Source organism: Callithrix jacchus, chromosome 16 (assembly GCF_049354715.1).
Source record: "Callithrix jacchus isolate 240 chromosome 16, calJac240_pri, whole genome shotgun sequence".
Taxonomy (NCBI): domain Eukaryota; kingdom Metazoa; phylum Chordata; class Mammalia; order Primates; family Cebidae; genus Callithrix; species Callithrix jacchus.
This window is the reverse complement of record NC_133517.1, coordinates 94636697-94657581: the sequence shown is the minus strand read 5'-3', so window position 1 is coordinate 94657581 and position 20885 is coordinate 94636697. Positions and strand designations below refer to the sequence as shown.

The 20885-nt window shown below is 37.5% G+C and overlaps 1 protein-coding gene across 8 annotated transcripts in view; it reads right to left on the bottom strand.

Moving 5' to 3' along the window:
• Window positions 1-20885, bottom strand: part of UBR5 (ubiquitin protein ligase E3 component n-recognin 5) — a 160562-nt gene that overhangs the window by 31540 nt on the left and 108137 nt on the right. For 6 of the 8 annotated variants that reach the window (XM_054246352.2, XM_054246353.2, XM_054246354.2 and 3 more), the window contains exons 23-40: window positions 18585-18736; window positions 18033-18128; window positions 17443-17566; window positions 16995-17092; window positions 13180-13328; window positions 12639-12730; window positions 11036-11182; window positions 10816-10934; window positions 10605-10731; window positions 10383-10512; window positions 9362-9522; window positions 9015-9254; window positions 4946-5069; window positions 3585-3696; window positions 2902-3033; window positions 1957-2218; window positions 1112-1376; window positions 728-939 (exon numbers count right to left, since the gene is read on the bottom strand). In XM_054246352.2, the coding sequence (XP_054102327.1) occupies window positions 728-939; window positions 1112-1376; window positions 1957-2218; window positions 2902-3033; window positions 3585-3696; window positions 4946-5069; window positions 9015-9254; window positions 9362-9522; window positions 10383-10512; window positions 10605-10731; window positions 10816-10934; window positions 11036-11182; window positions 12639-12730; window positions 13180-13328; window positions 16995-17092; window positions 17443-17566; window positions 18033-18128; window positions 18585-18736 (2742 nt within the window). The remainder of the gene's footprint in view (window positions 1-727; window positions 940-1111; window positions 1377-1956; window positions 2219-2901; window positions 3034-3584; window positions 3697-4945; window positions 5070-9014; window positions 9255-9361; window positions 9523-10382; window positions 10513-10604; window positions 10732-10815; window positions 10935-11035; window positions 11183-12638; window positions 12731-13179; window positions 13329-16994; window positions 17093-17442; window positions 17567-18032; window positions 18129-18584; window positions 18737-20885) is intronic. The other 2 variants (XM_054246357.2, XM_078353429.1) reach the window with 1 other exon arrangement.

Here is a 20885-nt window from a genome sequence, read left to right as displayed (position 1 = left end):
CAATCATAGTCAAATTAACTTTCTAAGGTGGGGGGAAGTCTTGGAGATAAGACAAAGACATAGACCAACAACTTCATAAATGAAGTCTTTAGTAACAGATTCCTATGATGTAAATGGATTCTTAAAAATAGCTTGGAGAGCCAGGCATGATGACTCACACCTAGGCCGAGACGGGTGGATCACCTGAGGTCAGGAGTTTGAGACTAGCCTGGTCAACATGGTGAAACCTCATCTCTACTGAAAATACAAAAACTAGCCAGGCATGGTGGCACACGCCTGTAGTCCCAGCTACTTGGGAGGCTGAGGCAAGAGAATTGCTTGAACCCAGGAGGCAGAGGTTGCAGTGAGCCGAGATCGCGCCAATGCACTCCAGCCTGTGGGACAAGAGTGAAACTCTTCTTGGGGGGAAAAAATAGCTTGCATGATAACCAGCCTATTATGCTTCAACAATTTAAGTAATGCAAGCAAGTCATTTCTTTCTCACAGTAAGATGAGATCTTAGATAATAGCAATTAAAAAGCTTTAACCTTCCAGGATATAAAGGTTCTATCTAAATATGTAAGTATAGGTACTCCTCGAGTGAAGATGTGGTTACGTCCTGATAAACTTGTCATAAGTCTAAATGTATTTAATACTCCCAAAAACCCCATTATAAAGTCAAAAAAGATTGTAAGGTGGGGATCCATTTTAAGTTGGGGACATTCCATATATACGAAGAATTTCATACCGTCTGCCTTCAAGCGTTCGTAAGCTAGCTTCTTCTCGCGCAGTCATCCTCTCTCTTCTCGCTGAATTCTGAGAAGCGTGAAGAGGATGATTTGGGTGCCCAGGATCACCAGCAGATGCTAATGCAGAACCATAACGTAATTGAGCTTCAGTAGAATCCATAATACTGACCATCCAGTTCCAAGTGGGAATAAGCTTTTCTTCTACATAGTTCTATGAAGACCAAACTAAAATAGTTAAAACTATCCAAATAGAACTAAATTCGATATAGCAGCAGTATGTCAACATTTAAATGTTTAACATTTAATTCCCCTAATACTGGAATTCTCAGAATTGACAGCCAAAAAAATATATTGGAATGAGAAACTTCACAGTGGGTTCATACCTGTAAGTTCACTGCATCTTGGTAAGTCAGTTTCACAGCTGCTGGAATCTGAGAGTATACTAGGTGATTATACTTAGGAATAAGGCCCATCAAGTCCGAGATTTGTCTAATGACAATGCTGTAAGCCCTGGCTAAACTGCTTGCAGATGTTAGGTAGCTGCTGGCGTTGCTAGCCTCCAAAGCAGCTGCTGCAGCTGCAGCACTTGTACTGATGGTACCACTCCGGCGTAAGTTTGAAGGATCAATATAAATCAAACCCGCTGAACTTGCTATAAGGAAAAAAGGACAATCACAGTGAGCTAATGTCAAGTGCTAATTGTACTTCTCTGGCATTGTACATACTTATGTAAATCTAAATGGTCAACTGTGGTAGCAGAGTCAAAAACTTTGCCTAAATGACACTATTTTGGGGAGAGGGGTAATGAGAGGATAAGAATTAATATAAAGTTCTCAACCAGGGGAAATCTGATCCCCACACCACCACCCTACCCTGCCAAAAGGGATACATTTGGCAGTAACTGCAGACATTTTTGGTTATCACAACTGTGGGAGCCAAGGGGAGAGGAAGAAGGCTGAGATGGGTTTCACTGGCATCTAGTGGGTATAGGCTAAGAATGCCGCTTAACATCCCACAATGCACAAGAGAGCCTCCCACAGTTATCCAGCCCAAAGTTGCAATAATGCAAAGACTGGGAAACCCTGCTATTATCATATGCGCCTCATTTTTATATTTGAAACTCAATAAAACAGTGAGGAGCTATCATAAAACTAATTTGTTCCCTAGATGAGCATGCATAATTTAAAAAATGTATTTAAGTATTCTTAGGAATACCAAGGTTTCAGACTTGCCTGCTGGTGTAGATGTACTGGAAGGGGCTGTACTCGCTGCTCGCTGATGCTGGGTGTTGCGGACAGCCCACTGCATTGAACGGGGAGCTTGGGCAGCACCATTGGCATGGGAGCTATTTGTGGTTCTTTCTAATGGTTCATCGAGCATAAAGGTCTCCTGTTCTATGTCATCACTCTGACTACTACTGCTATCAGAATCACTTGAGTCATTTGACTGAGAATCATCTTCAGAAAAGAAGGCAGGAACACTGCTTGCTCCTAAAATTTTTATTTTTAAAACCAAAAACATTGTTTTTGTTAATTAGAATTACAATGTACCCCCCTCATTCAAGAAAACATACATATTAAACAGAATGCCAGATTGTATTCAATAATCCACAAAACTCACCACTAAAATAGTTTTTATTAGAAAATAACTTTTGGCTGAGTGTGGTGGCACATGCCTATAATCCCAACAACTGAGGAGGCTGAGGCAGGAAGACTACCGGAGCTCAGGAGCTCAAGACCACCCTGGGCAACACAGCAAGATCACATCTCTTTAAAAAAAAAATTAGTCCGATGTGGTGGCTTGCACCTATAGTGCCAACTACTCAGGAGGCTGAGGTAGGAACTCAGGAGGAGTTCAAGGCTGCAAAGAGCTCTGACTGCACCACTGGAATATCTAGCCTAAGTGACAGAGTGAGACCCAATTCAAAAAAACAAAAAGAAAAGAAATCAAAATCCTTTAAATGACCTTGAAAATCCATTCATCATTTAATAGCCAGAAAAGCTGGGGTAAGAATTATTAAAATAATACTTTCTTTACTAATATCCAGAGAACAAGGATGAAGTTATAAAAATGCTTAGCTACCCTTGTATATACCACACAAAGTATGAACCAGTCCGTGCTGAATACTCACACAGCCTTAACATGAGAAAGTTGTCGGGATAAGGTGACATACCTGCTTCTGAACCAGCGGTGGCTGCAGTGACAACACTTCTGCGCCCACTAGCATTATCTTGGTTGCTATGGTTACTTTCACTATCACTTTCTGTTTCAGCTGCTGCTAACAAGTCCAGCTCCATATCACTCCCTAAAAAATATATTTAAATAAGAAAAAAGCACAAGCTACCATAATTTAAAACAGGGTCTGTTATGCCAGAATATCCTAAGGGTGGGAACTAAGACGGCATGGAGGTGGGAGTTGGGGAGAAGGGGAATGGTGTGAGAGAGAATAAAAATAAGTAACTACTCAACCTTCGAAGAATGACTAGGGAAATTATGGTAGTCAACAGACTATCACAACAGGGCAGTGCAGGGGAAAACTGAAAGTAAATACACAAATCATTGCACCTAGGTGTAATTAAGGGTGATTTATTTTCCTTTTCTCTTATTTCCAAATGTTTCATAATGCGACCACGATTGTTTTAAAAAAGTCTTTTAAGAAAGTGACTTAAACAAAAGGAAAAAGGGAAACCATTTTATATATGTATTTATATAGCTCCTAAAATTTTTTAACAGATGCTACAGAAACGCTTGGCAGAAACTAAGTGGGCCATTTCACTATACATTCAAAAGAGGTTTCTCTGTTTTCAAAGTACCTGATGTACTCATACAGAGTAACTTCTCAAACAACCTGCCTACCGTCTTCATCATGCTCATCGTGCTGTCCCTCTGCCTCGGCATTTTCTTCCCCATGTTCTTCCTGTTCATCATGATGATCCTCTTCTCCGGCCACACCCTCCACCACCTCAACCTAAATCCAGAATCTTATTTGTAGACAATCAAAGTACATAATAAACCTGTATCTCTACCAGTGTTCCCCCAAAGAAACTAGTTAACTAAAATGCAAAGATTCCTAACTATAAAAAATTCTAAATCATATACCAAGCAGTTTTGAAAATCTTCATGTGACAATTTGCTGTCGAAAATCATATCCACAGGTCCCAAAGTTTATTACTGAACATATACAGAACACTCAAATTAGAACTTTAAAAATTATACTGGAGACAGGGAGGAGAGTTAAATTTTTATATATTGTGGCCATGATAAAATTTACTTCATAAATAGGTAGTATCCTCTTTCAAATGCATTGCTCATAACTACTAAATTTTTCTAACATTAAGAGTATCTTGGGGCCGGGCGCAGCGTTGCAAGCCTGTAATCCCAGCACTTTGGGAGGCCAAGGTGGGTGGATCACGAGGTCAAGAGATCGAGACCATCCTGGTCAACATGGTGAAACCCCGTCTCTACTAAAAATTACAAAAAAATTAGCTGGGCACGGTGGTGCGTGCCTGTAATCCCAGCTACTCAGGAGGCTGAGGCAGGAGAATTGCCTGAACCCAGGGGGCGGAGGTTGCGGTGAGCCGAGATCGCGCCATTGCACTCCAGCCTGGGTAACAAGAGCGAAACTCCGTCTCAAAAAAAAAAAAAAAGAGTATCTTGGCTGGGTGTGATGGCTCACACTTGTAATCCCAACAGCTTTGGGAGGCAGATCATGAGGTCAGGAGTTCAAGACCAGCCTAACCAAATGGTGAAACCCCAACTCTACTAAAAATACAAAAATCAGCCAGGTGTGGTGATGCACACCTGTAATCCCAGCTACTCAGGAGGCTGAGGCAGGACAATCACTTGGATCCAGGAGGTGGAGGTTGCAGTGAGCCAAGATCACGCCACTGCATTCTAACCTGGGTGACAGAGTGAGACTCTGTCATTAAAAAAAAAAAAAGAATATCTTTGCTGTTAACAAAGACTATCTTTACTCTCAATCCTTATGTAAAGACAAGTTTGTGTCCAATTTCCTAATATCCAGTAAGTCACAAATTATTAAAATAATTTTACTATATAAAACCACAAATGAGAATATACAACAAACATCTACAAACTGGATGCAAATGCATATAATAATCTCAAGCTACTATTAATATAGCTTCTAGTGACTACTCTTCCTTTCCCACAAAATAAAAGCTTTTTTAATCTACCACAATTAAAACAGTTAAAACCACCTCTTCTACATCTGCTGAAACAATATCATCCTGTTCTTCATCTCTGCCCCGAACAGGCTGTGACTGGCTGATGCGCCTCTGCTGTGGATTCCTGATGATGTAGGATGACTGAGACTGACTGGAGCTGTAAACAATCAGGAGCTTGTGAGTATACTGCTGCCACAGTTCAGATAGGCAACACATCTTTTATTTAACTCATTTATTACACGTGAGACACCTGCTAGGATCTGACTTTCAATCTGGGAATTCTTAGAAACCATCAATACTTAATCTATAACAAATCAGAAAACATAAATCTCAGAATTTGCTTTACTTTTTAAGTCATTTCAAATCTGTGTTTATGCACATATTTGTATGAGCCCATCCCATCGAAAAATTCTACAGGGAGATTTTTCCTTCTCCACCAGCAGTTCTCAGTTTCCAAAGGCTCTGATAGCAGCATTTGTGCATTAACAGACAGTGTTTAGTGCAATTTTGTAATCTTTAAGAGGTCTGATATGATTTCTACTTTGCATGAGCTTATGAACTAATGATCTGCTGATGTGTGTGGGGAAAAACATCAGTTCAAAAGTATGATTTTTAAGACAGAATCATAACCAAAGGCAAAGTGGCAAAAGTTTCACTTCCCTAAACACCTGACTTGGAAACAACCAAGAAAAGACAGCTGACTGGATTATAAAAGGAAAGAGAGAACCAGGAAATACAGCTTAAAATGCAGATCAGAGATCTGAAATTGGTGGCTAAATAACCATGTCACCTATTATTTATAGATTAAGAAATGGGGTGGGGTAAAAAGATGCTGAAGTCAAAAGACCTTTAAGTGATTGCACTGATAGGTTCTTTTCTAACTAACCCCAGTTGCTATGAGAAATAAGAAGCCAATTATACCTTAGAGTCAACTGAAACAACATGCCTTCAAACAGATAAGTAGTCTCAATATGGTGTTTAACACTAGAACTATAAGTAACTGGTAAAGCAGAGATCATGAATTACAAGAGTGGGAAAGGCTAAGAGAAAATCTATAGAAATAAAAAAGGGTATTTCCAACCACTAAAGAGATTTCAATATTAAAACATAAAAGTTAGCACTGTGTGAAGCCATAACTAATGAAAATTTCTTTTTTAAAACAAACATCTTGGAACAAACACCCACAAAAACTATAATACCCTCAAAGTGGTTACTTTAAGAAGTTACGCACTTAATATGTAGAATACTACCAATACATGCTGGGTATAGGCGCTGATGCCTGTAATCCCAATGCCTTGGGAGGCTGAGGTGGGAGGATTGCTTGAGGACAGGAATTTAAGACCAACCTGGGCAACACAGCAAGACCCAATCTCTACATACAATTTTTAAAAAGTTATTTAAAAATACCAATACATAAAACACATTACAGTTGAACATCCCTTACCTGAAATGGTTGGGACCAGAAGTGTTTTTATTGGAGTATTTTTATTGGAGTATCTGCATTACATACATTTATCAACTGAGCATCTTCAATCCCAATATCCAAAATGATCCAATAAACATTTCCTCTGAGCCTCACGTTAGTGCTCACGTAAGTCTGAGGTTTTGCAGCATACTCAACCTGTTTAACTCCCCAATTACCCGTGTGTCTTCAACTTTCTTCCCAACAGACTGGCTGGCACAATGAGTCACAACAGTCCTGAAAACCTAGTCTAAAAGGCCCTGATATACTTCTATGTTTTAGGGACATCTAGTTCCAGCAATTTAGTAGACTAATTGTACAGAGATACGCCTCGTGTTAAGGAACATCTACATATGCTAGATATTTAAAAAAAAAAAAGAAAGAAAGAGAAAAAAAAAAAGAAGTACAGCTATGCTGGTGATAAAGAGAAACAATTATACCGTATAAAGCTTGGAAAGAATAGTGCCACTATTTATCCCAAAGGCACCTACTGATATCTCTTGGCCTACAAGGGCTTCAAGGAACCATAGATTTCACATGAGAGTCTGGAGGCTAAACAAAGGATAGGAAGTCATCACAAGAATCTCCTCTTCTGTCTCCCTCACATATATAAAGCTAAACATAAATCTTAAAAGTGCAACACCATTAGGGAGTGAAACAGAAAATCACACCTCAAGAGACTTCCCTATCTCAGCCATGAATGGATGCAGAAAGAAAAAAGGTCTCTTTTCAGAACTTCTAACTATAAGTCTGCATTCTAGAGAGTTCAGGACTGCAGTCTACACTATAAAGTTGGTTTCAGTGTCGGTTAACTGTGTGGTGACTCAATGCTATCAGCAAGCACCAAGCAGTCTTCCACCCTACTCTGCCATCTACTATTCAGAATACAAAAAAAAGTATCTGTCAAGACTGAAGTCCCATATCTAAACTTTAATTAGCTGTTACAGTGGAGAAGTTCCTAACTTCTCTGAGCCATAGTTTCCTCATTTTACAAACTAGAATGATAGTGGTTACCTATAACTTATTGGGAAAATTAAAACAGGTAATGTGTCCATAATGCTTAGAAAAGTTCATAGTACACAATAAAATTTCAGTGATTGTTAGTTACTGTGATATGAAAGACATGGAAATAAAGTAAAAACAGATTATTTAAGAAGAATTAATAACAGTTTCAAGAGGTGGAAAGAAGCAACAGAAAAAGCAAAACTACTATAAGACTTCACTCTCAATGGGATGAAATACACCATCTATTACAATCCAACACAAGTGAAATCCCAGAAAATGGTCAACTCTGTGTTTTTAAACTTAAGACATCCTTGAAACACCAGTCAAAATACACCCTTTATGGGTAAGAATGTACTATACTATAATAAAGAACTTTTAACAGCTGAAGAAAACAGCACTAATTCTTAATTATCACATGAGATCTCCTCGAAGATTTAGGAAGCTGCCTCAAGAATCAAGCAAAGGGAGTGGAATAAAGAGAGTTTAAGAGTATGTAACACTTGAATAATGAGACTAAGAACAAGATGACACAAAATCTTGAAACTTAGTAGGAACGGTTTCATGGGCAGTGTTTAGAAATGAGATGATCCCCAAATCTGTTCAATAGCCATCAATTGTTTTATGTTCTAGAACAAGATCAAGGGAGGAATACTAAGAATTCACAAAGTAATACCACTTAAGTAACTGATGAGGACACAGGGTATCAGGATTAGGAACATGATATATCCAAGCAGATCTCACTAGCAGAATCGTTTAATAACGGGATAGGATTTGACAAATCTGAGGATATACAGCCTGATTATAACAGTTTTCAACAAGTCCTGGAGGTGTATCAGTATCAAGGATACTACGGAAGAGCTCTGTAAGACAAAACTGGATGTAGATTAAAGGGGCACTTGACATTAAAGAAAAAGTTGGGACATGTATTTTGGCCTAGAGGAGAATGGTGAAAGCAGATATTCAACACCAACCCAGATCAAACCCAGGGATGACAAGTTGGGAACTACCCCAAATACTAAAGCAGGCCATCCTTATTAACAGAGATGTTTTCCAGAAAAGGGTCTTTAGATCCTAAAGGTCCTTATTAAAACATTCACACATGCACATAGTAATAAAATCAGACTTGAAAAACAAAATACACTAAATATTTGCCAAAGATCTAGAGCATTACTACTAAAAAGGATGGCCCCTAAACCAGCAGAGCTGGCGTCACCTGAGAACTTGAAAGACATATGAAGTTGGAGGCCCCACCTCCAGACCTCCAGAATGGGCATCTATATTTTAGTAAGAGTCCCAAGTCATTGTCATACATATTAAAGTTCTAGTTTCTCAACATCCTGATTCAACAAGCTTACAGTGTAACTGGGGAAACTAGAAAACAAATAGAAAAGATAAATGAGACTTAAGAACAAATAATCTTATAATCAGAAACATTTATCATGGAGTTATTTTAGCCCTGTCCTTGATAATACAGCTGTTGTAGAAAAATATTTAAAATTCCAGCTTTCTGGTTATTTTATATTATACAAATGATCATGTACATCACCTGAGTGCTTATGCAAAGGTTTTAGTAAGCCAAACATGACATTTCCAGAGAGAGAATTAACTGGAATCTGTTAGCTGGTAGCAGTTTACCTGCTAGACTGATCAGATGATGGTCGTGGTGGTAGTGGTTCCACTGAAAATAATTCTTCACTGCCTTGCATGGCATCTATGCTAGTACTAGCCAGAGTAAATGGTGCAGTTGGACGAGCAATCCCCATTCTGACAGGAACAATCAGTGACTCTGCCACGTTGCACAATTCTTCCACAGCATAAGGTAGCAATGCTTGGAATACACGCTTGCATTTTCCAATTGGTTGTGGAATAAAGTTGCTACAACAAAAAGACAAATTAACAATCTACCTTTTCATATGCATAAATTACTATCACAAAAACTGTGAAAAATGGTATCCAAGCCAAAATCAAAAAGGATGCCTTACTTTTTCTTTTTGGATGAAGCCATCTCCACACTCAGAATGACAAAAACTCTTGCCACTGAACGTAGAAACCTCATTGTCACAGCAATAGCTTCTTCTCTACGTCCAGGTGTGTATTTGTTTTGGAGTTCTTTCACTAGTGTACCTAGTAGAGTATCTAAAAGCTTTAAAAATTATAATCACTCTATTAATGTTAAGATTATTTCATAAGATGCTCAGAAATTCATAAAGTTGTAAGTGCTAACACTTTTTCAGTATTAACATTACAAATTAAAATCTCAAAACAAATTTAACCAAAACATTTGTAAGGTCAATTTATGAAATACCTACCAATACAGTGAGTCCTAATTGTATGATTTCTTATTTTTTGTCCCATAGTCCCATATATATATTAACTAATATTTAGATGAACAATACCAACTTTATCAAATCAGAATATATTTAACTCACTCTAGGGAACTTTCCAAAACAGCAAAGCAGATTCAAACATTTATGTGAATAAATTCATAATCACATCTCCCTCAAGGAACCATTACTTTCTAGTCTCTTTTCTGTGCACAGTTTCTTGTATAAATATTAATTACAGAGAACACCCAATTTTCACAGTTTGTTTTTTTCAAATGTTATTTACAATAGGCTTTATTTTTAAATTGCTGCATCATGTTCCAGTAAGTGGTCATGCTATATTTGATTCAAGAGTCCACTATTACTGAGCTTGATAAAGTATTTCTGCTTTTAAATTTTACATTATTCTGTAACATGCATTTATTTTTCTCATATTGTAAATTATTTCTTTATGACAGGTTCTGAAGGCACTGATAGTTTTACGGTACTTGACATTGCCAATTTGTTTTCCAGAGAGGAAGAAATGCAATGCCACTCCATTCCTATCTGAGTGTGTTATTACCATAACCTCATTAGCACTGGGACTTAAGGTTTAAATTCTTTTCTATTTTCACAGCAAAGAAGAGTACTTGAAAAACACACTTTTCATGTACTTGTAATACACATTCAAAGAACTTACCAAAATATCTGCTGTACACTTAACTATAAGGCAATGAGTGAAACAGTCCAGCCGAATTGTGCCACTTTGCTGATTGAGGTATACTTGCTCTTCTGGCAAAAGATGGCCTATTCTACTGCTGGCACTAAGACTTGAGGAGGAAGGAAAGACAGAATGAACGGTAAAAAGTCTACACTCACCTAGGAAATACATAAATCTGAAAAGGATTTAATGAATACATACGGGTCTTTATTCTCCTGGGACCCAAACATAATCATAGATTTCAAGGCATTCCAGTCCTGTAGAACACGCTCCAATGCAAGCTGGGCAAATCTTGGAGGCTCTAAATCATGATCAGGCATATCTGAATCTAAAATGAAAAAGAAGTAAGTGAGCAAAACAAAAATAAAACATATTGCTTCCCACAAGTTTCATAAATGTCTAATTTACTCACCTTCAGGACTGGCTGTTTTTCTATTACGATCTTCCCTGATGCGAGGTGGTCTGTACTGGCAATGCTCCACTGTCTGCCTTGCGACTGTCTGTACTAAGAATAGCAAGAGGTGCTCTCCCCTGCAAAACAGAACACTGCTGTGAGGAGGGAGGCTGAAAAGCTACTCTGGTGTGATGCACTTTTTTAACTTATTGCAAATTGTCCTAAAAATCCTACTTGCCTGCTGTTTGGCAGAGTGACCAGATTAGTAGCAGTGAGCAGGCGATAAAGTAGATCAAGACGAGCAGATTTCTGTCCAGCAATAAGAGTTTTACATTTACATTTCTCCCAACAATCACAGTAGGCTGTTGGTGACGTCCGTTTGAGTCTACAGAGAATTCATACACAAGTACAAAAACTGAATTTTTAAAATATACAATGGTTTATGTTAACATTATGAAGGCATAAATCACTGAAACTACAGAGAGCCCTTGTTAATTTCTAAATGCAAAGTATAACTGTCAAAGCTTATGTAACAAAAAGGATCACTCAGTGGTAATGGCGTCTACAAAGCAACTTCTCATTCCTATGAGAAGAGGTACTTTAAGACTCAGGTATAGGCCGGGCACGGTGGCTCACACCTGTAATCCCAGCACTTTGGGAGGCCGAGGCGGGTGGGTCACGAGAGATCGAGACCATCCTGGTCAACATGGTGAAACCCCGTCTCTACTAAAAATACAAAAAATTAGCTGGGCGTGGTGGCGCGTGCCTGTAATCCCAGCTACTGGGGAGGCTGAGGCAGGAGAATTGCCTGAACCCAGGAGGCGGAGGTTGCCGTGAGCCGAGATCTCGCCATTGCACTCCAGCCTGGGTAACAAGAGCGAAACTCCGTCTCAAAAGAAAAAGGAAAAAAAAAAAGACTCAGGTATAGCCACTTTTGCAATCTCTTCATGAACTCAAATGCCGTTCAAGTGGTCCTCCTGTATGCATCTAATGAGCCCTGTAAACCTACTGGCAGGTATTTCTTGCTTGTGGTCTCCCATCGGACTATGAACACTGTCAGGACTATTCATGACCACCCTGGCATCTAGTACACTTGGCAAAAAATCAATAATAAACAATTATTATACTTTTAGATGCTTAAAATAAGGAAGACAAAAATACCAACCAGAATTCTCTTAACAAAAATTATAAATAAGCAGTGCAATGTCCATTAAAATTTTTCACTTGTCCTATACAATTACTTAATGGCATGGTAGATGGTTTTTACAGTCCAATTCTCTATTAATTATAACATTTGCAGCCATTTATACTGATGTCCCTATCCATAATCCTAAAACATCCCAGATGTTAATGCTAGGGTATTTCGTTGCTTCTTAGGTTTGTGAAAACCAACAGAACTAGCTGTGGTAACTGTTGCTGAATGAAAGATTATTGCATTCAGTGTAACTAAGACACAGTTCAAACACTCACCTTGACTCCCTCAAGGCCTATGGCAATTTTCTTCTAGTATACCCTACTAGAGGGGGACTGAGAATTTGCTGCATAATACACTCAGGAACATTTGGTAGATCTATTTCTCAAAAGACTAATCTGATCCTAGGTACGATGTATAATCACTTACTTTTATTTAAGGAGGGCTACATTAGAACTAGCAAAGAAATCAAACATTTCAAAGTATACTTGAAATCAAGAATCACATATACACACAAACTGACTTAAACAAGGGAAATGTGATCTCATGCTTTCTGAATTAAAACATAGCTTAGTATAGATTTCCACAAAGCAATATAAATCTAAACAGTTCATAGTATGAAACTAAAGAAAACTAGAATTGTACTCACTTGCAATCATGACCTTTATGACAAACCCTTGCACATTCTGTACAACAACAAAGTGATTCCAGCAAGCCACAAGTTCGACACTCAAAAATATCCTAAAATTAAGAGTGTACTTTTAAAGGAATAATTAAAAGTATGCATATATCTCATCATCATTAATTATTTCTGGTATTTTCTGAAACAACTCAATCTCAACAAACAAAATTATGTGCTTTGGAAAACTAGGCGTTATAAAGAACTACAACAAATACACAGTTTATAACTGTATGTAAACAGAAAAAAATACACCATCCCCAAAAAGGCTTTACAGTTATAATATCTATATCAAAATTTGTCGATCAGATACTACCCAGTGAAAATTTTCATGATATGCCATATTTAACTGAGCAATCAGCTCTTCTGCCTCATTTACTTAGGAATTAAATCAACTTTCTTTATACCAGACCTAACAATTCCAAAGCTGAAAACTGAAAGTCTAGTGATAGTCATAGGGAAAAAAGACATAAAGATATGATTAATACCGAAAAATGTAAAAATAACTTACCTGGTTAATATGCTCTGCTCCAGTCCACGTAAAACTGCAAGTGTCATTACAACATAAGACATATAAAGGAGAGTCATCAGGGTTGGTACCTGATGGGCAAACCATTCCCATGAATACATCTTCCTCTTTTTCACTTGAGGATACTTCAGCTAAAAAAGTAAGAACACAGCAGTTCATCTCTCAGGAAAGGACTTAATTTTAATTAGCCATCCATTATCTTCAAATGGAAAGGCTTTAAGTGTATACACTATATATATATAAAATCAGAAATTATACATAGTTTTAAAAAGTGTTATACAGAGACAGCATGCAAATAAATTTAACCAATTCTGGAACAATATAAAGTAAAGCATAAAAATATCATGCCCGCATATGATGACAATACAAACACACTATGCATCAGCCACCTGAATCCTTAGTTCTGTTTCGGGCAGTTAAGATTCAAGTCCTGGCTCTAGTTAGCAAATTACAGGTCATATCATAAACTATCAGTGTTTTAAAAAGATAACTACTTTAATCTTTCAAAGGCTGGATAGTAAGAACTAAAAATCTTTAATGCTTTCTATTTAGCAGGAATTCTAAGTCATAAGTAACAACAAGACATCTATTATTCTTTAAAATGATATTACTTAACACCAATTAAGTACCAAGAAGTTCTATCAGTAATCCACCTTTATTTTCCAAAGATTTTACACTGTTTACATAATAAATATTTACATAATAAATATTATGGAATATTTATTTTTAAATCAAAAAATTTATATTAGCTATTTTTTTTTTCCCGCAACCTCTGCCTCCTGCTTTCAAGTGATTCTCTTGCCTCAGCCTCCTGAGTAGCTGGGATTACAGGTGTGTGCCACCACGCCTGGCTAATTTTTGTATATATATATATTTTTTTTTTTCTAAGAAAGAAAGGAAGAAAAAAGAAAAGAAGAAAGAAAAAAGAAAGCAAGGGAAAAAAAGAATGAAAGGGAGAAAGAAAGAGGGAGAGAGAACGGGAATCTTGCTCTATTGGCCAGGCTAGAATGCAGTCTAAAAATGGGTATGAAAAACCTCTGTTATGCCAATAAATGTGCTTAACAATGAAGACGAGAAGGAATAAGGGAGGAAAATAGCAAACAAGCAGCCAACCAATATTTCATTTAAATTTATGAAATGCTATGCAACTGCTGAGGAGTGATTTACTTCTAATTATGTGGCCACTTTTAGAATAGGTGTGATGTGATACTGAGAAAAATGTATGTTTTGTGGATTTGGGGTGGAGAGTTCTGTAAATGTTTGTTTAAGTTTACTTGTTCCAGGTCTGAGTTCAAGTCCTGGATATACTTGTTAATTTTCTGTCTGGTCGATCTGTCTAATATTGACAATGTAGTGTTAAAGTCTCCCACTATTATTGTGTGGGAGTCTAAGTCTCTTTGTAAGTCATTAAGAATTTGCCTTATGTATCTGGGTGCTCCTGTATTGGGTATGTATATATTTAGGATCATTAGCTCTTCTTGTTGCCTTGATCCTTTTACCATTATGTAATGTCCTTCTTTGTCTCTTTTGGTCTTTGTTGCTTTAAAGTCTATTTTATCAGAGACAAGAATTGCAACTCCTGCCTTTTTTTTTTTTTGCTCTCCATTTAGTTGGTAAATCTTCCTCCATCCCTTTGAGTCTTTGTGTATCCTTGCACGTGTGATGGGTCTGGATGTTGCATCCAGATTTTGGCTTTTTATACAATTTGCCTGTCGGTGTCTTTTGATTGGGCATTTAGTGCATTTAAATTTAGGACTGATATTGATATATGTGAGTTTAATACTGCCATTTAATGCTAGCTGGCTGTTTTGCCCATTAGTTGATACAGATTCATTATGGTGATGCTCTTTACCTTTTGGTATGTTTTTGGAATGGCTGATACTGGTTGTGCCTTTGCATATGTATGCTTCTTTCAGAAGCTCTCGTAAAGCAGGCCTGGTGGTGATGAAATCTCGGAGTACTTGCTGGTTTGCAAAATATTTTCTTTTTCCTTCACTTACGAAGCTTAGTTTGGCTGGATATGAGATTCTGGGTTGAAAGTTCTTTTCTGTAAGGATGTTGAATATTGGCCCCCACTCTCTTCAGGCTTATAAGGTTTCTGCTGAGAGATCTGCTGTGAGCGAGTCTGACAGGCTTCCCTTTGTGGGTAACCTGACCTTTCTTTCTGGCTGCCCTTAGTATTTTCTCCTTTACTTCAACCCTTGTGAATATAATGATTATGTGCCTTGGGGTTGCTTTTCTTGAGGAATATCTTTGTGGTGTTCTCTGTGTTACCTGGAGTTGAGTATTGTCCTGCCTTGCTAGGTTGGGAAAGTTTTCCTGGATAATATCCTGAAGAGTATTTTTCAGCTTGGATTCATTCTCTTCGTCACATTCAAGCACACCTATCAAATGTAGATTAGGTCTTTTCATATAGTCCCATATTTCTTGGAGACTTTGCTCATTCCTTTTTACCCTTTTTTCTCTAACCTTGTCTTCTCATTTTATTTCACTAAGTTCATCTTCGACCTGATATCCTTTCTTCTGCTTGATCGACTGTTAAAATTTGTGTATACTTCGCAAAGTTCTCATGTTGTTTTTCAGTTCCATTAATTCACTTATATTCCTCTCTAAATTGTCTATTCTCTGGCATTTCATCAAACCTTTTTTAAAGGTTCTTAGTTTCTTTGCATTGGGTTAGAACATGTTCTTTTAGCTCACAGAAGTTTCTTATTATTCACCTTCTGAAGCCTGATTCTGTCAATTCATCACACTCATTCTCCATCTGCCCTTGTTCTGTTGCTGATGAGGAGCTGCGATCCCTTGCAGAAGGAGAGACATTCTGATTTCGGGTGTTTTCAGCCTTTTTGCGCTGGTTTGTTCCCATCTTTGTGGATTTATCCACCTGTCGTCTTTGTAATTGCTGACTTTCAGATTGGGTCTCCAAGTGGACGTCCAGCTTGTTGGTGATAAAGTTTTTTCTGTTTCTTAGTTTCCCTTCAGTGGATGCCCCTCCCCCACAGAGCTGGACCTTCTCGGGTTCAGCTGTGCTTGCTGTGAAACTCTCAATCCTCAGAGTTTCCAACTGCTTTTTTTTGTGTGTGTGTGGTGGTGGGACTAGCTGAGCCTGATCACCTGGGCTCCCTGTCTCAGAGCCGCTTCTTCTTTTTTCTTTTTTAGTTGGAACGGTCACCTCTCTCCCAGGTGTTCCAGTTGCCTGCTGAAAAGGCACCGGAATCTGTGTAATTTCCCCTGTGGCAACCCACTGCGCCAGCTGAAACAGCAGAGTTGAGATTCATGGCGCCCTTCTGCCCGGGAATCTCCTGGTCTGGCTCCCCACTTCAGTCCCCCCTTTGATCAGCTGAATGAGTGACTCTGCCTTCCCAGAGCTCCAAACGCCAACGAAAAGGGCACCCAGTCCCATATACTCTGCACTGAGAACCGGCACACTGGGATGCCAGCAAAACAGCCGCACCGGCCAAAAGAGTCACGCTGGCGACCCGTGGGGCTCTTCCGCTGGGAATCTCCTGGTCCGTGGGCAACAAAAATTCGTCTGGAAGTGTGGCATCCACTCACTCTCTGCGCTTTCACTGGGAGCTACAATCCTGAGCTGCTGCTAATCGGCCATCTTGGATCTCTCTATATTAGCTATTTTTTATAGAAAGTTAGAAGACACAGTACACTTGAAAAAAGTATAAACACATGAATTTCATACACACAAATCTTAATCGTTTCCAATTAACTGTATCATTTACATATACAGAAATTCAGTCTGAATAAATATGAAAAATACGTAACTCATTAGGATCTGTAATTACCTTTTGCAATTTTCTGAGCAGTTTCTAAGATGGTAATTGCGGCAGGATAAGCTCGGCCACTTACAGCTGACATAAATGGGGTCATCCCTCTTGCATCCCTGAAATAAGAAAAATTATATGTGAAAATATTAATTACTATTTTCCTTCCTGATTATAAATATTCATGATAAAACAAAAAACTAAATTTTGTTTTAGTCTTTAACATACAAATATACACCCTCAATCAAGCTAACAAAAAAGCCAATTTATAGTCATTTAACGTACGCTACATGATGTCGCAACAGCCTCTTTCACTGAACAGAGCTTAGTAGTAGAGGGAGTATCATGTTGGATTCTGGTAAATCACTTTAAATTTACTTAACTGTTGTCCATACAGTGTAAGAAGATAAACTTTAACAGTAAAAGCTAAGCTAAATCTTCATATGAAAAACATATCAAATCCTCTTACTTGGCAGAAAGAAGTTCTCGTAGATAGGGCTGGAGGACCACACTGTCACATAACAATTTTAATATAAAATGAGCATTTGCCTTTCGATCCTTGGATTCTACTACAGATGGCTCTGTGGAAGGACCTGTAATTAAGTATATCCATTTGGTACAAAACAAGAACGAAAAAGACAGAGTAAAAGAATATTCTGGGCTACTCAGCCTATGGGACACATGAGCACATAGACAATGGGGCACACTGCCTATTGTAGTGCAAAGAGCAGTTAGAATTTTTTTAAAGAATATTCTGGAATAATGTATCAAGGCATATAAGCTACCAAAACAATATTCTAGCATCAGTAATAAATTAACTTCACGAAGAATTTAAACCTATGAACAACATTTTACAAATCTCATCTGATTTCTGAATTATATATACATAGACACCACATATTTGAACTGACATACAGAAGGTAATTCAGAGAATGAGATGTTTCTCAAGCAAAGAAAAGTCTCCTTGAGATAAAATGTAGATCTGCAGAACCCTACACATCCAAAGTGTGTCCTTTTTTCTTCCAGGTGACTAGGCAGACAAAGAGTACAGATTCTTACCTGGAATTGTGGAGGTGCTTGGTCCTTGACCAGTACCGGTCGCTGCTGTGGTAAGAGATCCCACAGCGGGGGCCAGGATAAAATCAATGTCACCATCTTTCAGTAAACAGAACAGTAGGATGTACATCATTATAGGCAACATATTCCTAACATGCTCTCTTAACTGGCCTTAAGGCTTTTCTCTGCAAGCCAAAGGTCAAACTGGATAGAGTTTAAGTGGAAACTTCTTTCCCAAACCATAGGAGAAGGAACACACTAGGCAAATCTATTGACTTATCTTGATATATTACTAATAAATGAATAACTGAGCTTCTTACTGGTATAGAAATAAATATTTCACTAAAAGTGGAATACCTGACAAGAGTTCTGGAATTTTAATTTTTAAAATACAAATACCTTAAATCTAATTTTATAACTAGTTATAACATTCATTGTACTATACTTTCAAATATTTCAAATTTCTAAATATCCCTTTAAAATGTTAAAAATTACTTCCTTTCATGACCTGCTCTTTCTGTTAAACACTAAATGAAATCAAATAATAGATCTTACCAGGATCCATCGCAGGAGGGTCAGGAACCCAACTAGGGGGAGCTATGGGGGGTGAAACTGGATCCTGGTGGTCACTGGATGAAGCTCCAGCTTCATGTCTACCCAAACCAGCTGCTCTCAACGAACGTCTCATCATTTCCCGTAATCTCAAACTAAAAGAACATGAACAAAATCAGAACTCACTACCACATCTATACACAATGAAATGGTGTAACTTCTCATCTGAGAAGATGAAAGTATGTCCTACAAGCAAGCACTCCAGGCAAGGGATGTGAAGTACAAATGCCAATTCTGGAATCACAGAATAAGTCAGTGAGGGATAGAAATAAAACTGGGGGCTCCTAGTACACCGTTCAGCACTAAAATCACTATATTAAGCTCCCACACAAACTTAAGCAAAGGGAACGAAAGCTGCGGTGAAGTAAGATTAGAAATAATCTTTCAGACAGTTCAGATAAAAGAACAGCTAAACATTAAAACAAAAAAGAATTTCTATCCCCCGTTTGTAATAGGTTAAGAATTAAGTTTAATAGTAGACATCAGCAATCATACTGGTTAGCACAAAACCAGTATTGTTCAACACGAATTCCCTTTTATAATCTCAAAAGCAACTGAACTAATATCCATACAATGAGTAGTTTTAAAACAAAGACCAATTTAAATTTTTATACAAAAAAAAAGAAGTTTTTAACAGTACAACTTGCATCCCCAAGAAATTAATGAATGAAACTAGAGTTTATAAAATGTGTTGTTAGATTAATGTGTGGGCATGATTTTTTTTTTCCTCCTGCTATAAAAAAAAATACTGTATAGGTGTACACATCACTTAAAAGAAAAATAAATAATCACAAACACAGAACTTGTTCAGGGAACTGGTAACTACCTGTATGAAAATCTATACTTTACCTTTGAATGAAACCTTACAACAGCTACAAAATTAATACATTTAGAACTAACAATGATTTAAGAGAGAGCACAAAAGGCAAATCCCTTCATTCAGCCACAATTTTAGCGCTTGTAAATGGATAAAAACTTCATTTTGAGGGCCAGACAACACATAGGGGACTTCATTCTCCCATGTAGAATGAATCTCAAAGATATGACATTCTGATGTGAAAGACCTAACACCTTACTAGATAAGCGTAATACATCTATGAATGATTTCAAAGGTTTTATTAATGTTTAAATCTCTAATTGCATTTATTATTTAATTGAGGATAAATGTGTTTTTCCATATCGATACATTTTTAATTTTATAAGGAACTTTTTGTAAAAAAGGCGTTCACAAAAATTACTTTTAGAGACTATGTTCAGGAACTGATCTATTTTATAAGGCTTATTATTGATGTATTTTTTATAATAAAAACACTCTAGAAGATTCTGCAATGTAAATGCTACTGTCTCAAATAATATGTTTGCCATTATAGTATTCACTATTAAAAAATAACTATAGTTAATTCTTTTATAGTATCACTGTCTTCTTTTTTCCAATTTAGAAACTTGAGTTTAAGAGTTTTTATATGTGGAGGGAGCATGGCACAGTGATTGTTTCAGTCCAGGTCACTTCCCTGTCCAAAGATATCACCCAGAGGAAATGGAAGACTCCTTACCAGTAACAGTACACACCATGGTGACTGCTCACACTGTGATGCTCCTATACAATTTTAATTAAGCTCAACAGACACCTGGTGTCCTAATGTGTCTCACTCAAAGTACCAAAAAAAAAAAAAAAAAAAATCAGCAACAATTGGGAGACACTGCAAATAACCTGAAAATAAATGCATGTTTTGGCCTTATCAAGAATGCTTACACCGGAGTCACAAATTCAATGGCTAATGGGTCAGAAAGGTAAAATAATTAAGGGCAGTCAGGTGTAAGAAACGGGGGTAGTGACAAGCTGGAGGCACACATGCTTATCGAAATTAAAAGAAAAAAAATTTTAACATTGCGCAGGCCAAACAAAAAACATGTGGGCTATTCTCCAACTTCTAGCTTAAAGCAGATTAAGAATAAATGAAGATAAATTGAGACCATAGTCTCATCTTGAACTTGCAAACTCCCAACTTTGTTGTTGTGATGTAGTCAATTCAATATTAAATGAAGGGGCCATTCCTTGACATTTTTAAAATTGTCCTTAACCTCTTTTCTTCATTAGGTCTTGGGAACATTTTTAAGTACAATGCCCAGCTCCTCATATAGATTCTTTAAAAACAAAAAACAAAAAACAAAAAAAGAAAATTATTCTTCAAGATGTTGTACACAATTCATGAAGATTCACCTGTATCCTCAGTGGCTGAGGAC